The 21,149-nt window shown below is 40.9% G+C and overlaps 1 protein-coding gene across 1 annotated transcript in view; it reads right to left on the bottom strand.

Moving 5' to 3' along the window:
- IL31RA (interleukin 31 receptor A) overlaps window positions 1-21,149 on the bottom strand; it is a 71,571-nt gene that overhangs the window by 15,553 nt on the left and 34,869 nt on the right. Inside the window, 6 exon segments of the mRNA XM_074953762.1 lie at window positions 5,128-5,310; window positions 7,446-7,662; window positions 9,599-9,681; window positions 10,127-10,292; window positions 13,306-13,451; window positions 16,196-16,371. Of these exon segments, the coding sequence (XP_074809863.1) occupies window positions 5,128-5,310; window positions 7,446-7,662; window positions 9,599-9,681; window positions 10,127-10,292; window positions 13,306-13,451; window positions 16,196-16,371 (971 nt within the window).

Raw genomic sequence — 21,149 nt, 5'->3', positions numbered from 1 at the left:
ATGCTCGGGGTATGAAATTAGGTCGATTTTATAGAAGTCGATTTTTAGAAATTGATTTTATACAGTTGATTGTGTATGTCCCCACTAAGCGCATTAAGTTGGCGGAATGTGTCCTCAATACCGTGGCTAGCATCGACTTACGGAGCAGTGCACTGTGGGTAGCTATCCCACAGTTCCCGCAGTCTCTCCTGCCAATTGGAATTCTGGGTTAAGCTCCCAATACCTGATGGGGCAAAAACATTGTCGCAGGTGGTTTTGGGTATATGTCGTCAGTCGCCCCTACCTCCCTCCACGAAAGCAATGGCAGACAATCATTTTGCGCCTTTTTTCCTGGTTTACCCGTGCAAACACCATACCACGGCAAGCATGGAGCCCACTCAGCTCACTGCTGCTGTTGTGAGCATGGTAAACGCCTCGTGCATTATCCTGGAGTATGTGCAGAACCAGGCTAAAAGACGCCAGCACGGGGATGACTGTGATGAAGACATGGACACAGACATTCCTGAAAGCACAGGCTGTGGCAATTGGGACATCCTGGCGGCAGTGGGGCTGGTTGATATAGTGGAATGCCGATTCTGGGCCAGGCAAACAAGTACAGACTGGTGGGACCGCATAGTGTTGCAGATATGGGATGATTCACAGTGGCTGCGAAACTTTTGCATGTGTAATGCCACTTCCCTTGAACTTTGTGAGTTGCTTTCCTCTGCCCTGAAGTTCAGGAATACCAAGATGAGAGCTGCCCTGACAGTTGAGAAGTGAGTGGGGATAGTCCTGTGGAAGCTTGCAACGCCTAACTGCTACCAGTCAGTCGGGAATGAATTTGGAGTGGGCAAGTCTACTGTGTTTCTCTGACAAGTCAGTGTTGTCATTTGCTTTTGAAATCTGGAGTACTAGTTTACTGAAAAGAGTTTGCTATTTTTAATTGTGCAATTTTATATAACAGAAATCAGAAAAGGGCCCACTGATCAATTAAGAGATTTCCAATTTCAGTTTACCACCAATGAAGAAATGGTTTAAAAACTAAGAAATAATTTTAACAGATCATTTTCTTTTCACTATACTTCCCATATATGTAAAATAAAAGTACAGCAAGATTAGCAAGAATTTCTGTGACCCTTTTTGCACCCACTTCAGTGAAGTAGTAGTTTTAAAAAAATTGATTTAGTTCTCACCTACTGCATATAGTATGAACAATACTGGGGAAAGATTTAAACTGTCTCAAATATATACACTCGACAGACAAATTTCTGTATCTGCAGATAAGGAGCATGAGTTATTCCAGATAAGATGGCCATTAACACGGAAGATTACCCCTTCATATGTTGGTTGATTTCGAATCTAGATACTATAATACAGTTTAATGTTTTATGAGAATTACATATACTTATAACCAAGCCATGATTGTTTGGGGAAACTGCTCAGCAAAATTATGAAATACACCTCTGTTGAAGGGAAGGATCACATCAGGTCTTCAACTACTTTGAAGCCGCCCCTAATGCACTAAGAAACTTCTGAGATTTTTAATGTGGATCGGATGGTGTCATATGGCTTTAAGTAGTAGTGTACCAGATGGACCAATAATGATATTTGTTTGTTTGTTTCTTCTGGTCTTATTTTCTCCCTGTAGCAGTAGTTTGTGCTATATTACTACTTCTCTTTCCTTCTTCTATTTTTAACCTCTTTGTTATTATATTGTATATGACTGTAATTTTCACTATTTGCAATTTCACTTTTGAAAATCAGGCCATTTAAGCGCCTAAACATGAACTTTGGAGCCGAACTTTAGGTCCCAATTTAAAAAATGTTGCCCTTAAATCACAGAAGGATACATTTTCAAGTGCATCTCCTAACGTGCATTAAAAGTACAATCTTGCAATAAGCATGATGTATAAAATTGCAAGAGATAAGAAATTATTTTAGAATTATATGTACAGATTTCAATAAATAAGGCAAATGTTTTTGTAGTTATTTCTTTTTATAAAAAGACCATATGACAAGTTGCATGAGCTCAAACCCAATTAGACAAGTTTGTGAAAAAAATGTAAGGTCTTTTAAAATTAGTCGTTCTTCACTTTATAGTGTTGAATCTGCACTAAGACCTTGATCCAGCAGAGAGATTTTCAAAAGCACCAAGTGTACTTAGGTGCCCAACTCCGACTGACTTTCAATGTTTTGAAAGTCAATGGGAGTTGAGCACCTTTATGCCTTTGAAAGTCTCCTCCCTCTTAAGTACATGCTTAACCTTAAGCATATGAATAGTCAATGGGACTACTCAGATGCTTAAAGTTAAGCATATGTTTAAGAATTTTGATGGATGGGGTCTTATTAATTACTATTTGACATAATAATGTGAGTTTTATTCTCAGTTTGACTGTCCGGAAATTCATTCTTCTTGATTCTGTTTCCTAAAGTTATTTTGACACTTAGATTAAATAGTTGTACTTTGGGGGTGAAATCCCAGCCTGACTGAAGTCAGTGGGAATTCCCTGGTATTACTGAATTGAAAGCCATCAAAATATTTTTAAATTTCTTTAGAACAGAGACAAGTATACAGACAGCAACAAAACTGCCGAAGCAGTTTACCAGCCTACTGAAAGGAAAAGGGGAAACAGACACTCAAAACTGCTTAAAGAGAATCTTCTCATGCTGAGACTGCTGAATCATCATCATCACAGGAAGACAAAATAGTGCATCAAAGGATTATGTCAAGCGAACATACTGAATGGGAGGAACATTAGCACAGCATTTATGAAAGTAGTTCAAAACAAATGCCTCTACTCAACCTAATACAGTGTTTTCAATGTTAACTCATCATCAATGGATTTTTTTTTATTTTTTATTTTATTTATTTATTTATTTATTACAAAGCAGCTTTATTAATCTTCCACTTTTATAAATGTTTACCTCATTAAAAACACAATATAATGTCAGAGCATATGAAATGAAAGCTGTAGATAGGTCTTCTGATCCTAAAATATGTCCTGTTTTTCCTCTAACATTCCCAAGTGTTCCAGCAAGGCCTGAAGAACGATGGGAAAAGCCTTTTAGGGAAGCCCCAGAGTAGAAGTCTAAATTTCTTTAGAACTCCCATGTGGTGAGGTGGGGAAGACAAGCAGGGTAGGTCAATTGGAACTGCCTCAAGACTACCTCAAGACACTTTTAGTAACTAACATAGGCACCATCTGATGTGCTACTTTCCCATTCACCTCCCAAGCCTAATCTATTTCTGGGTGGGGTGGAAGGGCAGCATGTTGGATTAGTAATACATTGGATGACAGTTGGACACAGGGATAAAGGTGGGATGGGTGAGATTTAGAGGAAGTAAAAAATTCAAACTAACAAAATATTTGCAGCTTTGATATTTTGCTTGCTTATTGTCTGCCTATTACTGTTTGTCTGTCTTGTCATATTTTCCAGATTTAAGGTATGTGAGCAGCGCTGGATTAATGCAGGGGCTTTAGGGGCTGCAGCCCAGGGCCCCAGGCTAATGGGGGCCCCAGCACAGCTCAGGCAGGCTGCCTGCATTCCGTGGCCCCCACACCGTTCCTGGAAGCGGCCGGCTGCTGGCACATCTCTGCAGCACCTGGCGGAGGGGAGGCGGTTCCACGCGCTGCCCCCACCCACAGCACCGTCTTTGCAGCTCCCATTGTCTGGTTCCCAGCCAACGGGAGCTGCGGGGGAGGCACTTGCGGGTGTGGGCAGCGCATAGAGACACACTCTTCCCCTCCCCCCAGGGGAGAGCAGAGATGTGCCAGCAGCCGGCCACTTCCAGGAGCAGCATGGGGCCATGGCACGCAGGCAGGCAGCCTGCCTGATCCCTGCTGCACCACCGACTGGGAGCCACCTGTGGTAAGCGCCTCCTGGCTGGAGCTTGCACCTCACACCCCCTCCTGCACCCCAACCCCCTGCCCCAGGTCAGAATCCCTTCCTGCACCCAAACTCCCTCCCAGACCCGCACCCCCTTCATGCACCAAACTCCCTCCCAGAGCCCGTACCCCTCACCCTCTCCTGCACTGCAACACTCTGCCCCAGCCTGGAGCCACCTCCTGCACCCAAACTCACTCCCAGAAAGACACTGATGTAACAGCTGTTTTAAGGTAAGGAGTAGGCTATTTTTAATCAAGTTAACTATATTCTACATATTAAGACTGAAACGTAACCACAGAATGGCTTTATGTTAATTAAAAGGCAAGTTTAGTATAGCGTTAATAGCCTTGATGCCATAATTGTGATCATTTTGTTTTAAATTAGGAAAAAGACTTTTACACAGGGACCCCACAATATCTAATAGCCCCGGGCCCACAAGATAGTTAATCCGGCCCTGTATGTGAGGCAAGGACCATTTCTTCCTATGTAGAATACTCAGTGTCATATTGTAGTTCTTGACTTGTGCAATTATTTTTTTAATATTCAATAATTTCCTGTTGCAACATGTTGCCAAAGAGCTTCAAAAATATGTTCATTTCTCTTTAGCGAGAATACAAATTTCTACTCCAAAACTACCTGTCTTCATTTCCCAAGAACTGGAAGACATTCAATTTTGTATTTTCTTGTCGCACTCATCTGATCACACCTAAAGAACTATGTATTTGGTAATTGGCCCTAATAGTACAGAAGTTGAATTTTTATTAAATATCTGTATATAAAGCTTTTGTTGCTATTTTAAACTACTTGCTAGTAATGTCAATGTTTTGTTTATTTTTTCAAAAGATTACTTAAAATTAAAATTATTTATAAGTCTCTACTTGTTTATATTAGTCAATTTATACGCAAAATAGGTGCTGCTACAAATATTGAATGGAAAGGTTCAAAGGCTACTATCCATTTCTGCTTCATGATTACAATCTTGTCCACTGTATGCTGTCATGTGCCGGTGACTCTCAGTCTTGTTATCTTACTAAGCAGTGAAAAATAATTGTGTCTTTGTGTCACCATACTTCTGCTAGACACAAAAGAGTATGTTGCCCACATCCCAGAGAAAGATACTACAGTATAACACACAGCCTATGTTAAACAGAGAAACAAAATACATTTTCTTGAACAGAAAATCTGTATTCTAGATTTAGGTTAAGTAGTAACTGATGGAGATGTGAAAATTATAAGGTCACGCAAGCATAGTCAACTTACCTTTCTGAGCTGTCCACTTTGTAGTATTTAATATATATTGCCATGATCTACCCATTGGCTCAGTCTCCAATTCCTCATACCATTCAATGACATATCTGCTTACTTCTGAAACTGATGCTTCCCATTCCACAACCATTTGTTCATTTAAAGTAAGTGTCCTCACTGTATCAATCCATTTAAAAGCTGCAAAATAACACTTAAAAATTAACAGAAATAGTTATAAACATTTTAATAGAGCAAACATCCATACTAGTGTACCAATTTAGCAATGAGAGATTCAGATTTTTATCTATAGAACCGTGTTTGACTTAGGAAAAGTCAAACAAGAAATTCAGCTTAATTGTGTAAAGCATTGTTTTATTTATTTATTCATGTACACACACACACACACTATCTGATAACACAGCAAACAATAATGGAATTGTTACAATAAGATGTGAAAGTAGATGGGTGCATACACAAGCAGAGACATGAAGAATTGGAATATATATCCATACAGAGACCTACTTTACATTTTATTGGCTGTAGTAGAACAGAAGCGCAGGTTTTGACTTGTGATTTAATAGGAAATAAGGAATCAATGACAGAGGCCAATTAGTTCAAGACTGACAGTGAAGAAATAGGGAATAATCAACCACAGAAGAGGAACTGAGAGGATGCCAGAGCTGGCAAAGTAGAGGGAGCAAGATGGGGTACAGGGACAAGAGATTAGATCACAACAGGGAAGTTGATGGGAGCACAGCTATAAAAAAAAAAAAGTAATATTATAGTGGATACAGAAGCGGACAAGGAGACAGTCGAGATCAGAAGAGATGTGATCACATCTGCATATACAAGTCAGAAAGCACCTTGCTGTTTTCTGACCACATTGAAATTTGAATATGAGCAACGTTGGGAGGTCAAAGTGGAGGGAACTCTAGTTATCTTGGCATGACAAATGAACACTTGAGGAATTCAACAGGATTATCTCAGTATATCTCCCTTAATCATTTCCCTGCCTCTGCAGCGGCCTCAGATTCTGGTGCACCCCAGTCTCTCGTATTCTCTGTCTGTGGCAAATAATAGTTAAGCTTTCTGGGGGCTGTAAAACTTTGGTCTCATGTCATTTGTTGGGTTAGTGCGTGGGTGCTAGGTGGTGTTGGTGGCCTACAATATACAGCAGGTCAGATTATCTAATCTGGTGGTCTGGCCTTAAAATCTGTGATCCAAGAAAATGACAGAAGAGATCTATGTTTTGTTGGTGTTAATAGGCAGACAGACTGTAACAATGTAAAGATAAAGGAGAGTCAAAATAAGACTCCAAAATCATAGAGCTGCGAGGTAAAGGAGGGTTCTTGAACTACTATTTGAAACAAAGTGAAAAGAAAAACAGAACTGTCTGTTTAACATAATAAAACAGTGTCTCCTATTAATAGCCTTATAAACAGGAAGCACTATTGCAAATAGGAAAATATATGACAAGCTGAAGTACAATGACATACCAATGCTTTAATACATTCTCTTCCATACCAGAGTATGCTGTTCCATTAGTCTATTGCACTTTTGTTAAATAAAGTAGTGAAACTAGACAATCCTGTACCGATATAGTGATGAGCTAGATGACTTAAAAAAAAAAACAAGGAATACTTGTGGCACCTTGGAGACTAAAATTTATTTGGGCATAAGCTTTTGTGAGCTAAAACCCACTTCATCGGATGCATGCAGTGGAAAATACAGTGGGAAGATACATACACACACAGAACATGAAAAAATGGGTGTTGCCATACCAACTGTAACGAGACCAATTAATTAAGGTGGACTATTATCAGCAGGAGAAAAAAAAACTTTTATAGTGATAATCAGGATGGCCCATTTCAAACAGTTGACAAAAAGGTTTTTTTTCTCCTGCTGATAATAGCCCACCTTAATTAATTGGTCTCATTACAGTTGGTATGGCAACACCCTTTTTTTATGTTGTCTGTGTGTGTGTGTATATATATATATATATATCTTCTTACTGTATTTTCCACTGCATGCATCCAATGAAGTGGGTTTTAGCCCACGAAAGCTTATACCCAAATAAATTTGTTAGTCTCTAAGGTGCCACAAGTACTCCTTGTTGGTTTTTTTTTGCTGATACAGACTAACACGGCTACCACTCTAGATGACTTAATAGGTCTTCTCCACCTGTAGAATCTAGGACAAAAAAAATCTCTACCACAATTTCACTTTCACTGCAACAGTACTTAAGACAGGCAAAATGAATTATCACATGGATACAGAAAAGGCTATTTCAGTGATCCAAGAGAATATCTACCACACCATTTTATAAAACGTACTTTTTTCACCAACAGATGGAATTCTTAGAGTAGCCTCAGGAGATTCTCCAACAGAGTTATATGCAACAAGAGATATCACATAGGCTTCTCCAGTTAAAAGGAGCATGGCCATCTTGTCAGAGGTGTTGTGTGTCATTTTAAAAGAAGCATTGTTTTCTGGATAGTACTGTATTTTGTAGCCAAGTAGACACTCAGAAGATGGAAATTCTTGTAACACCTATTAAAAAAGTTAATAAAAAGTTGCGTGTGTTTTGTAATACTGATTCTATAATCGAAAGCACATTTAATAAGTATATAAAACATAAATACTGGACACATTGCCAGGACTCCAGAATTTTTCCCTTCTCTACCTCTGGATTATTTTCATGCAAACATATTTCAGTTTCTCAGTAATCTGTTTTCCAGTTTTCCTCATTTGGTTACTCAGAAAAGAGATTCCTGAAAAATATTTGGTGAGCCCATCAGAGGGTCAACATTCAGAATGTTCTTCCAAGTACTTCATAACAGAAATTCTAGAAACAATTTGAAATGTTTGAGCATGCCAGAGGGTATATTGGATTACTTTCTGGAGAATTAACTATGTTGCATTCTAAAAACAGATTTTATTGGATTCTAATAAATGTAAAAGCTTAAAAAGTCTGTTAAAATTACAATTGATCAAATAATAGCAGCTGAAAATATTTATACAATGAATATTACTGTTTTTCCATCAAATTTCTTCAAGGAATTCAGTTTTTGGAATATGTTGTTCAACTGAAAACTGCAATACCCAAATTATTCATTTTTCTTGCATTTGACCACTCTAATTAAAATATATTTTAATCACTATTTCAATTAAGATTCTAAAAGCACAATGTTACCATTTAGTTCTTATCTCCAACATGGTCAAGTGGAGATAATTTAATCAAGGAGGTTTCAAAACTGCAAATTAGAATAGAACTGTGAGAAATTATATTAACTAACATTGACGATCATGGCTTAGCAGTCAGTTTTTGCAAGTCATGTTGAATATGATGTTGATGGGAACACTGAGCCTTGGGGTGGCTCTGGGTGATCAGATTGTTGCTTTGGTGGGTGTGCATGAAAACTCTGTGGGCATGGGAGGCAGTTACACTTTGTGTAAAATTAATATGGCTAATATAATGTTATGGAGGTTAAACTATATAGAAGGAATGTGCATTTTCCCAGGACGTGTGCAGTGCCTATTGGAGAAGGGGTAAAAGAAATGCAAACAAAACATGGTACTTAATTAAAATCCTATTAGGCTCCAAAAGGGGCCGCAATAGGTTGTGCTTTCTTTTTCAGATCTCTGCGTGTTTTGGAGCAGGAGATGAAAGTGGAAAGTCATCAGAACTCTGGTGGAAGTAAAATGTTTCCCTTTTAAGACAGTGTCTGAGCTGCTAACAGCTTTGGATCCAAAAGCAAGCTAGTAAGCCTCTGTGTAAATGCAAATTACCTAGCTGATGGGCACAAAGGAGCTGCAAATAATGAATACATCCGGTCAGCAAACAAACTACTAGAAGACTCAGATTATGGCCCTCCAGGAAAGGGAGGTGAAAAAACAAGTCAAGCCTGAAAATAAGGGGGACAGGTTAACCATAAGGGGTGTGTGGGTGGGGGAGATGGGAACAGGGAATGGGGGTAAGGAAATTGGAATCATGTTTTGCTAAAGGGGGAAATGGGAACAGGGAATGGGAGTAAGGAAATTGGAATCATGTTTGCTAAGGGCAGGAATGGGAACAGGGACACAGGTGTAAGGCTCTGTGGTGTCAGAGCTGGGAAGGAGGATACCAAGGAAGGGAACTGGAATCATGCTTGCTCGAAGTTCACCCCAATAAACATAGAATTGTTTGCACCTTTGGACTTCGGGTATTGTTGCTCTCTGTTCATGCGAGAAGGACCAGGAAAGTAAGTGGGTGAAGGAATAAGCCCCCTAACAGATGTCAGCAGGGTCATAGGGTAAATCCTGACTGCAAAGTTGTAGTCAACATCGTGTTAGTTAACAGAAAAAACTTCTGTAGGTTCTGTTCTAGCTTTGTATGGAGTTCATCTGAGCCAGACTTGACAGACCTTTATTTCCTATAACACAGATGACAAAACGCAATTTCTACTGGAAAAGGCAGTTCGGATTTTAACATCATGGGTGTACATACCTTCCACATAAGATGCACATATCTATTTGCAGCTGACGGTGAAGGTTCAATTACTCTCCACAAATCCACTTTTCTTGAGGGAGCTATTAAAACAAACAATAAAAAGTAGAAAACTTGCTGTTACTTTTTAAAGAAGGTTAACAGCAGTGTTGAAATTTTTTTTTCCTTACTGACCCTTGTATACCTTCTCTCTATGTTGCTATCAGTCTCTTATTTCCATTCTTTATGGTCATTTCTCTCTTCTTTCCTAGCTCTATATTTTTGTTTCTTTTAAACAATCCCCTTTTTTCTCCTTCATTCTATATTCCTCACTGTTCAGATCTCTCTATCCTTTTCAGTTTGTCTCCTGTTCTGACCTCCCCCTTCTAGTCATCTTTAATTAAATGTATTTGTTTTCACAATTTCAAAGCCAAACTATGACATCACCCAACTGAAAATATGCCGAAAATAGTCTGCTAGTATTAACTTTTGTGCCAAAAGATTCAAAATTAATCCTGTGAAAAACTATGTTGTAAACCATTAGCCTGCCTTGTTGTTCTGTTTTTCCTATTTTCTCTTCACTCCATTCACTCCAGATTTCTGATCCAATACAAACACATTGAATGGCAATAGCATACTCTGTAAAATCCCATAGATGCGTAAGATTAAATGATGTTCTTCTTTTATTTTGATTCATGGTGAAAACAACTGTTACCTAAAAGTGAAAACATGAACACGAAATATGTTGTCTTTATTAACAAAAAAATAAATAAACCTCAGCAGATGGTTTATCTGCTTAAAAACCTCCAAGACCATATCCATTATGCCTCCCAGATCACCCATCCAGTATGAATAAAAGGGAAAGCTATTTATCTTGTAAATAGTGCTTGTGTGTGTAGCATCCTCATTTCCGGATCTTTGCAATTGTTCCACAAGATCGGCACCAGCTTTTAAGGTTACATTTTACTCTTAATGGCAGTAGTAACGGAGTAGACAGCATGAGCTAGGCTCTCTGTTGGCCACTGCGCCCTGCCCTCTCTGAAGCATCAGTACTGTCCTACAACTGTTTCAGTCATCTCCAACTGCATGGGAACCGAAGGTCCCAGCAATAAGACAATCTAAAGATGATCAACATATGATCAAAATATCTGCACCAATGAAAAGACAGAAAAAACATGCAACAAGAGAAACTCCCCCTGAAAAATTATCCTCCAAACTCTGAAGGGAAACAGGTAGATGAGTAGCAGTAATGATCACTTCGAAGAATTATATGGTTTATAATTTTCACCTACTCTAAAGAGGTCATCAGAACAAGAATCTCAGTCCAGGAAAGCAGGGAAGTGCCGTGATTGTCCCAAAACAAAAATGAGAGCAAAGCTAAAACATGCAGTAACCACAAGGCCGACACCAACAGTGGGAACAGGGTGGATTTTTTTTTCAAATGTATACTGAAAAGGGGGTAAGATAACCTCTTAAATCAGCACTGAAGATACTGAAGCGTGACAATCAATCAATAAGGAAAGGGGGGACCACTCAAGTCTCAGCCAACTGAAAAAGAGAAATGCATAAAAACTTTTGGGGTGGGAGTGGGAATTTGGCTACCTCTACGTTGGAGACAAGCTTCAGAATATGGAGAGTCTGAAATCAAAATTCCCACCTGGAGGCCAAATCCAAGAAATAATGCTTTGTAAATGTGTGGAGAGAGGACCAGAAATCTACGATGGCACCCCTGGTGGCTGCCTTGTCTCTTATTAAGTGAGCCTTGATATGGCTTCTTCCTTTCAGCTCAGCCAAATCATAGCAATACAAAATACAATCAGACATCCCTGAAATGGTCTCCAAAACAAAGAGTTTTGTGCATTGTCATAAATATAAAGGGAAGGGTAAACACCTTTAAAATCCCTCCTGGCCAGAGGAAAAACCCTGTCACCTGTAAAGGGTTAAGAAGCTAGCATAACCTCACTGGCACCTGACCACAATGACCAATGAGGAGACAAGATACTTTCAAAGCTGGAGGGGAGGGAGAAACAAAGGGTCTGGGTCTGTCTGTGCGATGCTTTTGCCGGGGACAGAACAGGAATGGAGTCTTATAACTTAGTAAGTATTCTAGCTAGAGATTCGCTAGATTCTGTTTGTTTAAATGGCTGAGAAAATAAGCTGTGCTGAATGGAATGGATATTCCTGTTTTTGTGTCTTTTTGTAACTTAAGGTTTTGCCTAGAGGGATTCTCTATGTTTTGAATCTAATTACCCTGTAAGGTATGTACCATCCTGATTTTACAGAGGTGATTCTTTTTTACTTTTTCTTCTATTAAAATTCTTCTTTGAAGAAACTGAATGCTTTTTTCATTGTTCTTAAGATCCAAGGGTTTGGGTCTGTGGTCACCTATGCAAATTGGTGAGAATTTTTATCAAACCTTCCCCAGAAAAAAGAGGGTAAGATTTGGGAGGATTTTTGGGGGAAAGACATTTCCAAACGAACTCTTTCCTAATAATAATACCACCGGTGTTAAACGTTTGGTGGTGGCAGCGAAAGTCCAAGGGCAAAGGGTAAAATAGTTTGTACCTTGGGGAAGTTTTAACCTAAGCTGGTAAAAGTAAGCTTAGGAGGTTTTCATGCACATGAAACATCTCTACCCTAGTGTTCAGAGTGGGGAAGGAACCTTGACATGCATCTTCTAAAAATTTGAATTCACTCCAGTTAGAACCCCAAAGACTTAACACTGAGCATATGAAAAAGCGCTTTTTGGGGAAGGACATGTGATTATAGGAAGAATGTTGGATGATAGGCTCATTAACAGGTGGAACGTCAACACTACTTTGGAGAAGAATGTCAGTTAAGTCTGCAGCCCCATCTTATTCTTATAAAATCTAGTTAAGGTAGATCCATCAGTAGGGCATGATGCTCACTCATTGTGCAGACTGAAGCCATTGCAGCCAGGAAAATGACCTTCCACGTAAGAGACTTAAACTCACAGGAACTGGGTGCCTCAAAGAGCTTTCGTTTGTCAGCTCTCTCAGGACCACATTCATAACCCTGCGACAAAAGGGTTTGCTTTTTTTTAATGAAAGGTTTTAAAAGTATCAAGCCATGCAGAGACCTTCAGCTAGTTTGTGATAGGCTCAAATAGCTGCTAAATGTATCTGGAGTTATTTTTATAAGTTGGACTCAGACAGGTGGACAAGCTATTTTTGTGAAGGGAAAGCAGAGGGGCCCACAGCGAACCATTTCCACTTACAATTGTAGATCAGATGGATTGTGAGATGCCAGGAAGACATAAGCCACCTTCTAGAACACACTGCTTACACATTTTTATCCTGCCAGAAGCCAAGCTGTCAGAGAAACATCTCCTACATTTGTTCTAATCTAATCTTGAGTGAACATAACTATTGTATTTGCCAGAAAACAACAGGAAGAAAAACATGTTTCATTGTTGGACTGACTGAGGGTAGCTCCACTGAATTTATCCTAGGACAAGTAAGGAGTAGGATGGGCACTGAAACAGACAGAAGGGCAAGAACAATTTACCCTTGACAGTGAAACAGAAGGTCTTATCCATCTCTATTTTCTAAAATTCCAATATCATGCATGCTTATATTACATTTGAGTAAATATTAGTTATTATTAGAGATCTTACATCCTTGCCTTTTGTCATCAGCATTTAAAAGGATCAACATTTATGTCAGTGACAAATGATCTAATATTCTGAAAATAATGATGTAACTTACCGAAGTATTTGAATTTGTATTTCTGTATCGAAGACGACAATTTAAATCTAGTAATGCTGGATCAGGTTTGTCCCACGTTATGTTAAGTAATTGCTTTACACCAGCAATTTTTTCTACTGAAACTATCTTAGGAGGCTTAGTTTTCACTGGAATTAAGAAAAAAAGCTCTCATACTTTTAAATAGAAAAACATTCTACAACTTGACTTCAATTAAAAGTTTAGAATAGCTTGAGTATGTAAATTCTAGGAAGAGTTCCTTTATTATTCTAAACAATGTTAGTTGTAACCTACTTGCACATATCAATGCATATCACATATATACCAACTGTAATTATGAAATTACACTACATATAGGACAGAGATTACATACACAGCTAACTATACTGTTTGTAGACTAATTTCTTCCATATGTAAATGTATTGAATTATTGTTTCTATTTATAATGTGAGTACCACATTCTCCTCTCAAAGGCAGAGGACAGAGAAAATAACAGAGCTGCAACTGAGTCCTACCTGGAGAAATAAGGGAGAACTCAGCTGGAAGACAGTTCAGGGGTGACAGGAGTTTGAGGGAAGGGTGGCAGAACTGGAATGGGCAAGTATTGAGAGGAGAGACTAGGCCAGACAACTGCTGCTGATGTAGTGGTAGGTGTCACAGCTGGGAAGTATCCACTGAGGAGGTTGTACCTGTTTTCCTCAGTGTGATCACTTCACAGACAGAATTTTCACATGAACAAAACTGAACTGTAATTGTCAAGAGTCTTTATGTAGATATAAAAATGTGGACTCCACCCTATTCATATTCTAACCTAGATAAGCTACGGCAAAGCATAACAGAGGAAGAAGTGGAATCAGGCATGATGGAAGGAGGAAGAGGTACACAACATAATGTTATGGTTGCTTGGTTTTGTATGATATGCATAATGGACTTATTTATTTTAAATGATTCACTAGAAGAATGGCACAGTGGAGTGAGCAATGTAGGGATTCTGGGAAAAGATAAAGCCATTTGTTTACTTAGAGCCAAATCCTAAAATCCTTTTGGATGCTGAATAGCACTTCAAATCATCCAATTTAAGTCAAAGTGCTACTTAATATGCCAGATGGCTGAAGAATCTGACCTTCATTTACTAATCCATAAAAAAAAAAAAATCAGTAATTCACACTAGTTCTTACAGTCATTAGTAAATAAATGTACTGCATTACGTGTACAACACTGGAAGGGCGTTTAATCACACATTGGTAATGCACTAATGAGGGTAAAGTTTTTCAACACTGATCTGTTGCAATATGCTGAAAGAATTGATATGGAAAGGCAAGGAAGCACAACCATAATCAAAAACCTCTTTCAATGAGAGACATACAAGTCTTAAAACAGTTGATGAGCTCTCACCAGACAAATCTGAACATCAGAGAACCACAGTGTTATTTGACACAACTGACGGTTCCTGTTCAGGAGACACTTAACTTAGGGAAGTGTTGAGGTGATTGGGTAGGCAATGTAATAAGAATCAGACTGACATAGTTTGCATGTATCAGATTATGAAAAGAGCTTTTGCCAATATGCTAATCTCTTCAAATATATAAATACATTTGACATATTACTTACAGTATATATTACACTTTAAGAGGGAACAGCAAGGTAATGTACTTTGATTAATAAAATTTTGTAAATGTTCAAACAGTAATGCAGATTCAGTTCTGGATTTCGGGTGGAGGGTGCATGGGAAGGGTTTGTTTCTTCTTTAAATAGCATGTTCTTGCTGTCAATCCAAGAACACAACTGCTTTGATTCTGCTTTCCCACTGAATCATCCACAGAGCCCCGCGCAGATACAAAATTTGTATCTACAGCCAATCTGCAAAAATGATCCATGGATATAAAGCAGATTTGCAGGGTTCTACTCATCCATATTAATGTATTCCACTGCTAATTTTTTAATGGTAGAGGTGCAAAACCAAAGTAAGAGAAAAAGGTGGCGCTTTTTGAGGTTTTTTTTTATATAGGCCAGAATTTTCAAAAATCAGACCTAAACTTTGGTTCGTAAATCCACATTGAGGCACTCCAATAAGTAGCATGATTTTGAAAAGTGCTGAGCACCCAGGATCTACCATTAACTCCAGTCTCCTGGATAAGGGTCTCTTTCTCTGCTACTTCTCCTCTGTGATTGTGCCCTCAAACCAGTAGTCCAACTGTGGACTGCAGACCAAGGCTGAAATCTGACATGTATATCCCCTTGTGCTGTTTCCCTTTCTCCTCCAGGAACACCCCCAGTTGGTAGTTCTGATCCCCTCATGAGGAGCACAATTACTAAAATGAGGACTTTTCTGGAAGGGAGAGGTAGCAATACATGCAGGGGCACATGCCTAGGAATATAACTTAGGGAAAGTATAGTCAGGGGGGTTAATAATGTGGAGAAGGGATACAGAGGGGCAGATATTGTAGTCTTAGCCAATAAATAGCTGTGGTCCTGCAGAGTGGGGCACATTTGTGGGGAGGGGCAGCTATATAAGGGTAGAGAAGAAGGGAATATCTGTTCATATACTTTAAGGAGGTTTATTGGCTTAAGAAGCTGTCAGAAGACACAGCAAAATCAGTGTAAGGCAGCTCTAGATGGGATGTTAGGGTAAATCATACACCAATACAGGTGCGTATTGAGGACTCACTCAAATCAGTGCAATGCAACCAACTGAAGAACAATTATTCAAGTGCTAAGACAGAAAAGTATGCTGTATCCTCAATTTGATATTCTATTTTTATTTTTTGTTTTAATGCTTTTCACTTGATTTTTATAAGAAAGTTATTCTGTATAATTAAATGTCAGCATGGTTTTATTTGATCTCTTTTGTTATGTAGTATTTTATCTTTAAGTATTTTACAAAAGTAGTTACCTATTTTATTCATATTTATAGGAACGCAATCAGATATGCCTACACCCAAGACATTTTCAGCTTTCACCTGACAACAATCATCTTCAGCAAATGGAATATATGGGGGGAAAAACGAACATGATCCATTGTTGCTTTGACAGGTATCCTCTTGAAATGCATCCATCAAATTTTGATCCCTGTCATCACAAAAAACAAAGAAAATTTAATTTTCAACCCTTTCTTAAATCAAGGACAACTAAAAGAGTTAATGGGCTTAGTTTTAATTAGAGAGACAAGGTGGGTGAGGTGGTAATATTTATTGGACCAACTTCTATTTGAGAGAGAAAGAAGCGCTCTGTGTAAGCTCAAAAGCTTGTCTCTCTTGTCAACAGAAGTTGGTCCAACAAAAATATTACGTCACCAACCTTGTCTCTCTAATATCCTGGGACCAACACCACTTCATAAAATGTTAGATTCAATTAGCAATTATAGTTTAAAACATATATTTACTAAATTCCATACAACAAGCTATGTTCTTCTAGTGAACTTCTCTTAAAGGAAGCTTAACTACCAATAAATGCCATTCCCTCAATGTATTGCCCCTGCAAATCCATACTGTAGGATTTTGTTCAAGTCTTAGAACCATTTAAAAGCTGTTAACTGTTAAGATGGCATATGTGCAGCCAGCACAAATCCAAACAGATGTAACTGCAGTGAAAATAGCAACATTCAAGGAGCAGCAGTGAACAGAACAATCAATTTAATGGGGAATCCCTGAGCCTTGTTAATACCAGGTTAAAATCCCAAGCAGGAGTATTGCAGATAGATGTACACATGTAACACCCCTCTTGAAACGCATTTCATAGCAGGATGCATGAACACAGAAGCATCCTCCATAAGAAAAAGGCAAGAAGCAATGAACTACCACATACATTTCAAATGTGGAAAAAGACAAGCCCGACTGTACCAGTGTCAAGATATACCCTGGAAGTAGGAAACAGAGAGACTTTTTGAAAGAGTTTGTTCCATTTCAGCATACACTTTCCTCATAGATGGCGTGTGTTGTGAGACTAACAAAACCTGTTTCATTTCATCTGACCATGAACAAAATTCTTAGAATCATAGAATATCAGGGTTGGAAGGGACCTCAGGAGGTCATCTAGTCCAACCCCCTGCTCAAAGCAGGACCAATCCCCAATTAAATCATCCCAGCCAGGGCTCTCTCAAGCCTGACCTTAAAAACTTCTAAGGAAGGAGATTCTACCACCTCCCTAGGTAACGCATTCCAGTGCTTCACCACCCTCCTAGTGAAAAAGTTTTTCCTAATATCCAACCTAAACCTCCCCCACTGCAACTTGAGACCATTACTCCTTGTCCTGTCATCTTCTACCACTGAGAATAGTCTAGAACCATCCTCTTTGGAACCACCTCTCAGGTAGTTGAAAGCAGCTATCAAATCCCCCCTCATTCTTCTCTTCTGCAGACTAAACAATCCCAGTTCCCTCAGCCTCTCCTCATAAGTCATGTGTTCCAGACCCCTAATCATTTTTGTTGCCCTTCGCTGGACTCTCTCCAATTTATCCACATCCTTCTTGTAGTGTGGGGCCCAAAACTGGACACAGTACTCCAGATGAGGCCTCACCAATGTCAAATAGAGGGGAACGATCACGTCCCTCGATCTGCTCGCTATGCCCCTACTTATACATCCCAAAATGCCATTGGCCTTCTTGGCAACAAGGGCACACTGTTGACTCATATCCAGCTTCTCATCCACTGTAACCCCTAGGTCCTTTTCCGCAGAACTGCTGCCTAGCCATTCGGTCCCTAGTCTGTAGCTGTGCATTGGGTTCTTCCGTCCTAAGTGCAGGACCCTGCACTTATCCTTATTGAACCTCATCAGGTTTCTTTTGGCCCAATCCTCCAATTTGTCTAGGTCCCTCTGTATCCTATCTCTGCCCTCCAACGTATCTACCACTCCTCCCAGTTTAGTATCATCCGCAAATTTGCTAAGAGTGCAATCCACACCATCCTCCAGATCATTTATGAAGATATTGAACAAAACCGGCCCCAGGACCGACCCCTGGGGCACTCCACTTGACACCGGCTGCCAACTAGACATGGAGCCATTGATCACTACCGTTGAGCCCGACAATCTAGCCAACTTTCTACCCACCTTATAGTACATTCATCCAGCCCATACTTCTTTAACTTGCTGACAAGAATACTGTGGGAGACCGTGTCAAAAGCTTTGCTAAAGTCAAGAAACAATACATCCACTGCTTTCCCTTCATCCACAGAATCAGTAATCTCATCATAGAAGGCGATTAGATTAGTCAGGCATGACCTTCCCTTGGTGAATCCATGCTGACTGTTCCTGATCACTTTCCTCTCGTGTAAGTGCTTCAGGATTGATTCCTTGAGGACCTGCTCCATGATTTTTCCAGGGACTGAGGTGAGGCTGACTGGCCTGTAGTTCCCAGGATCTCCTTCTTCCCTTTTTTAAAGATTGGCACTACATTAGCCTTTTTCCAGTCATCTGGGACTTCCCCTGTTCGCCACGAGTTTTCAAAGATAATGGCCAATGGCTCTGCAATCACATCCGCCAATTCCTTTAGCACTCTCGGATGCAACTCGTCCGGCCCCATGGACTTGTGCACGTCCAGCTTTTCTAAATAGTCCCTAACCACCTCTTTCTCCACAGAGGGCTGGCCATCTACTCCCTATGTTGCGATGCCCAGCGCAGCAGTCTGGGAGCTGTCCTTGTTAGTGAAGACAGAGGCAAAAAAAGCATTGAGCACATTAGCTTTTTCCACATCCTCTGTCACTAGGTTGCCTCCCTCATTCAGTAAGGGGCCCACACTTTCCTTGGCTTTCTTCTTGTTGCCAACATACCTGAAGAAACCCTTCTTGTTACTCTTGACATCTCTTGCTAGCTGCAGCTCCAGGTGCGATTTGGCCCTCCTGATTTCATTCCTACATGCCCGAGCAATATTTTTATACTCTTCCCTGGTCATATGTCCAACCTTCCACTTCTTGTAAGCTTCTTTTTTATGTTTAAGATCCGCTAGGATTTCACCATTAAGCCAAGCTGGTCGCCTGCCATATTTACTATTCTTTCGACTCATCGGGATGGTTTGTCCCTGTAACCTCAACAGGGATTCCTTGAAATACAGCCAGCTCTCCTGGACTCCTTTCCCCTTCATGTTAGTCCCCCAGGGGATCTTACCCATCTGCTCCCTGAGGGAGTCAAAGTCTGCTTTCCTGAAGTCCAGGGTCCGTATCCTGCTGCTTACCTTTCTTCCCTGTGTCAGGATCCTGAACTCGACCATCTCATGGTCACTGCCTCCCAGATTCCCAACCACTTTTGCTTCCCCCACTAATTCTTCCCTGTTTGTGAGCAGGAGGTCAAGAAAAGCTCCCCCCTAGTTGGCTTGTCTAGCACTTGCACCAGGAAATTGTCCCCTACGCTTTCCAAAAACTTCCTGGATTGTCTATGCACCGCTGTATTGCTCTCCCAGCAAATATCAGGAAAATTAAAGTCTCCCATGAGAACCAGGGCGTGCGATCTAGTAGCTTCTGCGAGTTGCCGGAAGAAAGCCTCATCCACCTCATCCCCCTGATCCGGTGGTCTATAGCAGACTCCCACCACTACATCACTCTTGTTGCTCACACTTCTAAATTTAATCCAGACACACTCAGGTTTTTCTGCAGTTTCGTACCGGAGCTCTGAGCAGTCATACTCAGACTAGTAGAAGATGTAGTCTTCATCAACTACAATGCCTCTCAGTCTACCCACTTCCTCTCTCCCCGTCCCAGTCTCCTTGCCCAGCCAGTACCAGTCTTCCCCACCACCTCCACCAGTTCCTTCTGACCAGACCAGGCTTGTTGTCCTAATCTACTCCTTTCCCTCCCACCAGGTCCAGCTCTTGTCCCCTCTGCATTTAAGTGAAGTGGCTTCCTCCTCCATGCTGCCTGGGTACCAGCAAGGGAGTCTTTGAGAGCACAGAAGAGAAAGGCTCACTGCCCTTCATTCTGGTGTCCAGTCCCACTTTGGCCCAGAGTGGACAGGAGCAGCAACTACACGTCCAGCTTTGCACTCCTGGGTTGAAGAAGGTTGCATCACTGTGTGACGGTAACGCAGGCACAGCCCAGTTAGGCCAATGGGAGCTGTGAGGGAGGTGCCTGCAGGTGGTGGGAGGGCGCGCAGAGCCCCCTGGACACCCCTCCACCTAGGATCCAGAGGAATATGTCACTGCTTCCTGGGAGCTGCCTGAGGTAAGCGCCACCTGGATCCCTCACCCCAACCTTCACCGTAACCCTGAGCTCCCTCCCACCTCCAAACTCCTTCCCAGAGCCTGCACCCTGCACTCCCTTCCACACCCCAAAACCCTGCCCCAGCCCCTTCCCCCATCCTGAACCCCTCATTCCTAGCCCCACCCCAGAACCCACACCCCCAGCCTCAGGCAAGAGCCTACACTCCAAATCCCTCGGCCACTCACAGCCTGGAGCCTGCACTCTCAGCCAGAGCTCTCACCCCCTCCCACACCTCAACCCCCTGCCCCAGCCCAGAGCCCCCTCTCACACTCTTCAGCCCCATTCTAGATCCTGCATACCCAACCAGAGCCCTCACCCCCTCCTGCATCCCAACCCCTGCCCCAGCGCAAGGGTGTGGGAGAGCAAGTGATGAAGGGGAGGTGGAGTGAGTGGGGGCAAGGCCTCAGAGAAGGGGCAGGGCAGGGGGCGGGGCAAGTTTCTTTCTCAGTTTGCTGCCATTAGAAAGTTGGCAACCCTAAATCCAGTAACAAGTGAGCTGGTGAAACATGCTCAGTCACTTTGTGGGGATAGTGCATGTGCAGTCTGGTCAGCAGCAGGGGCTGTGCGGGGATGGAGCATACTTGGTGAGGATGGACTATTCAAAGATTTTAGCTGCTAACCTCTAACATGTGTATTGAGACTGTGTAAACTGAGATTTTTC

Source organism: Natator depressus, chromosome 5 (assembly GCF_965152275.1).
Source record: "Natator depressus isolate rNatDep1 chromosome 5, rNatDep2.hap1, whole genome shotgun sequence".
NCBI lineage: Eukaryota > Metazoa > Chordata > Testudines > Cheloniidae > Natator > Natator depressus.
Note: the sequence above shows the minus strand (reverse complement) of the source record. Positions and strands in the feature narration are given on the sequence as shown.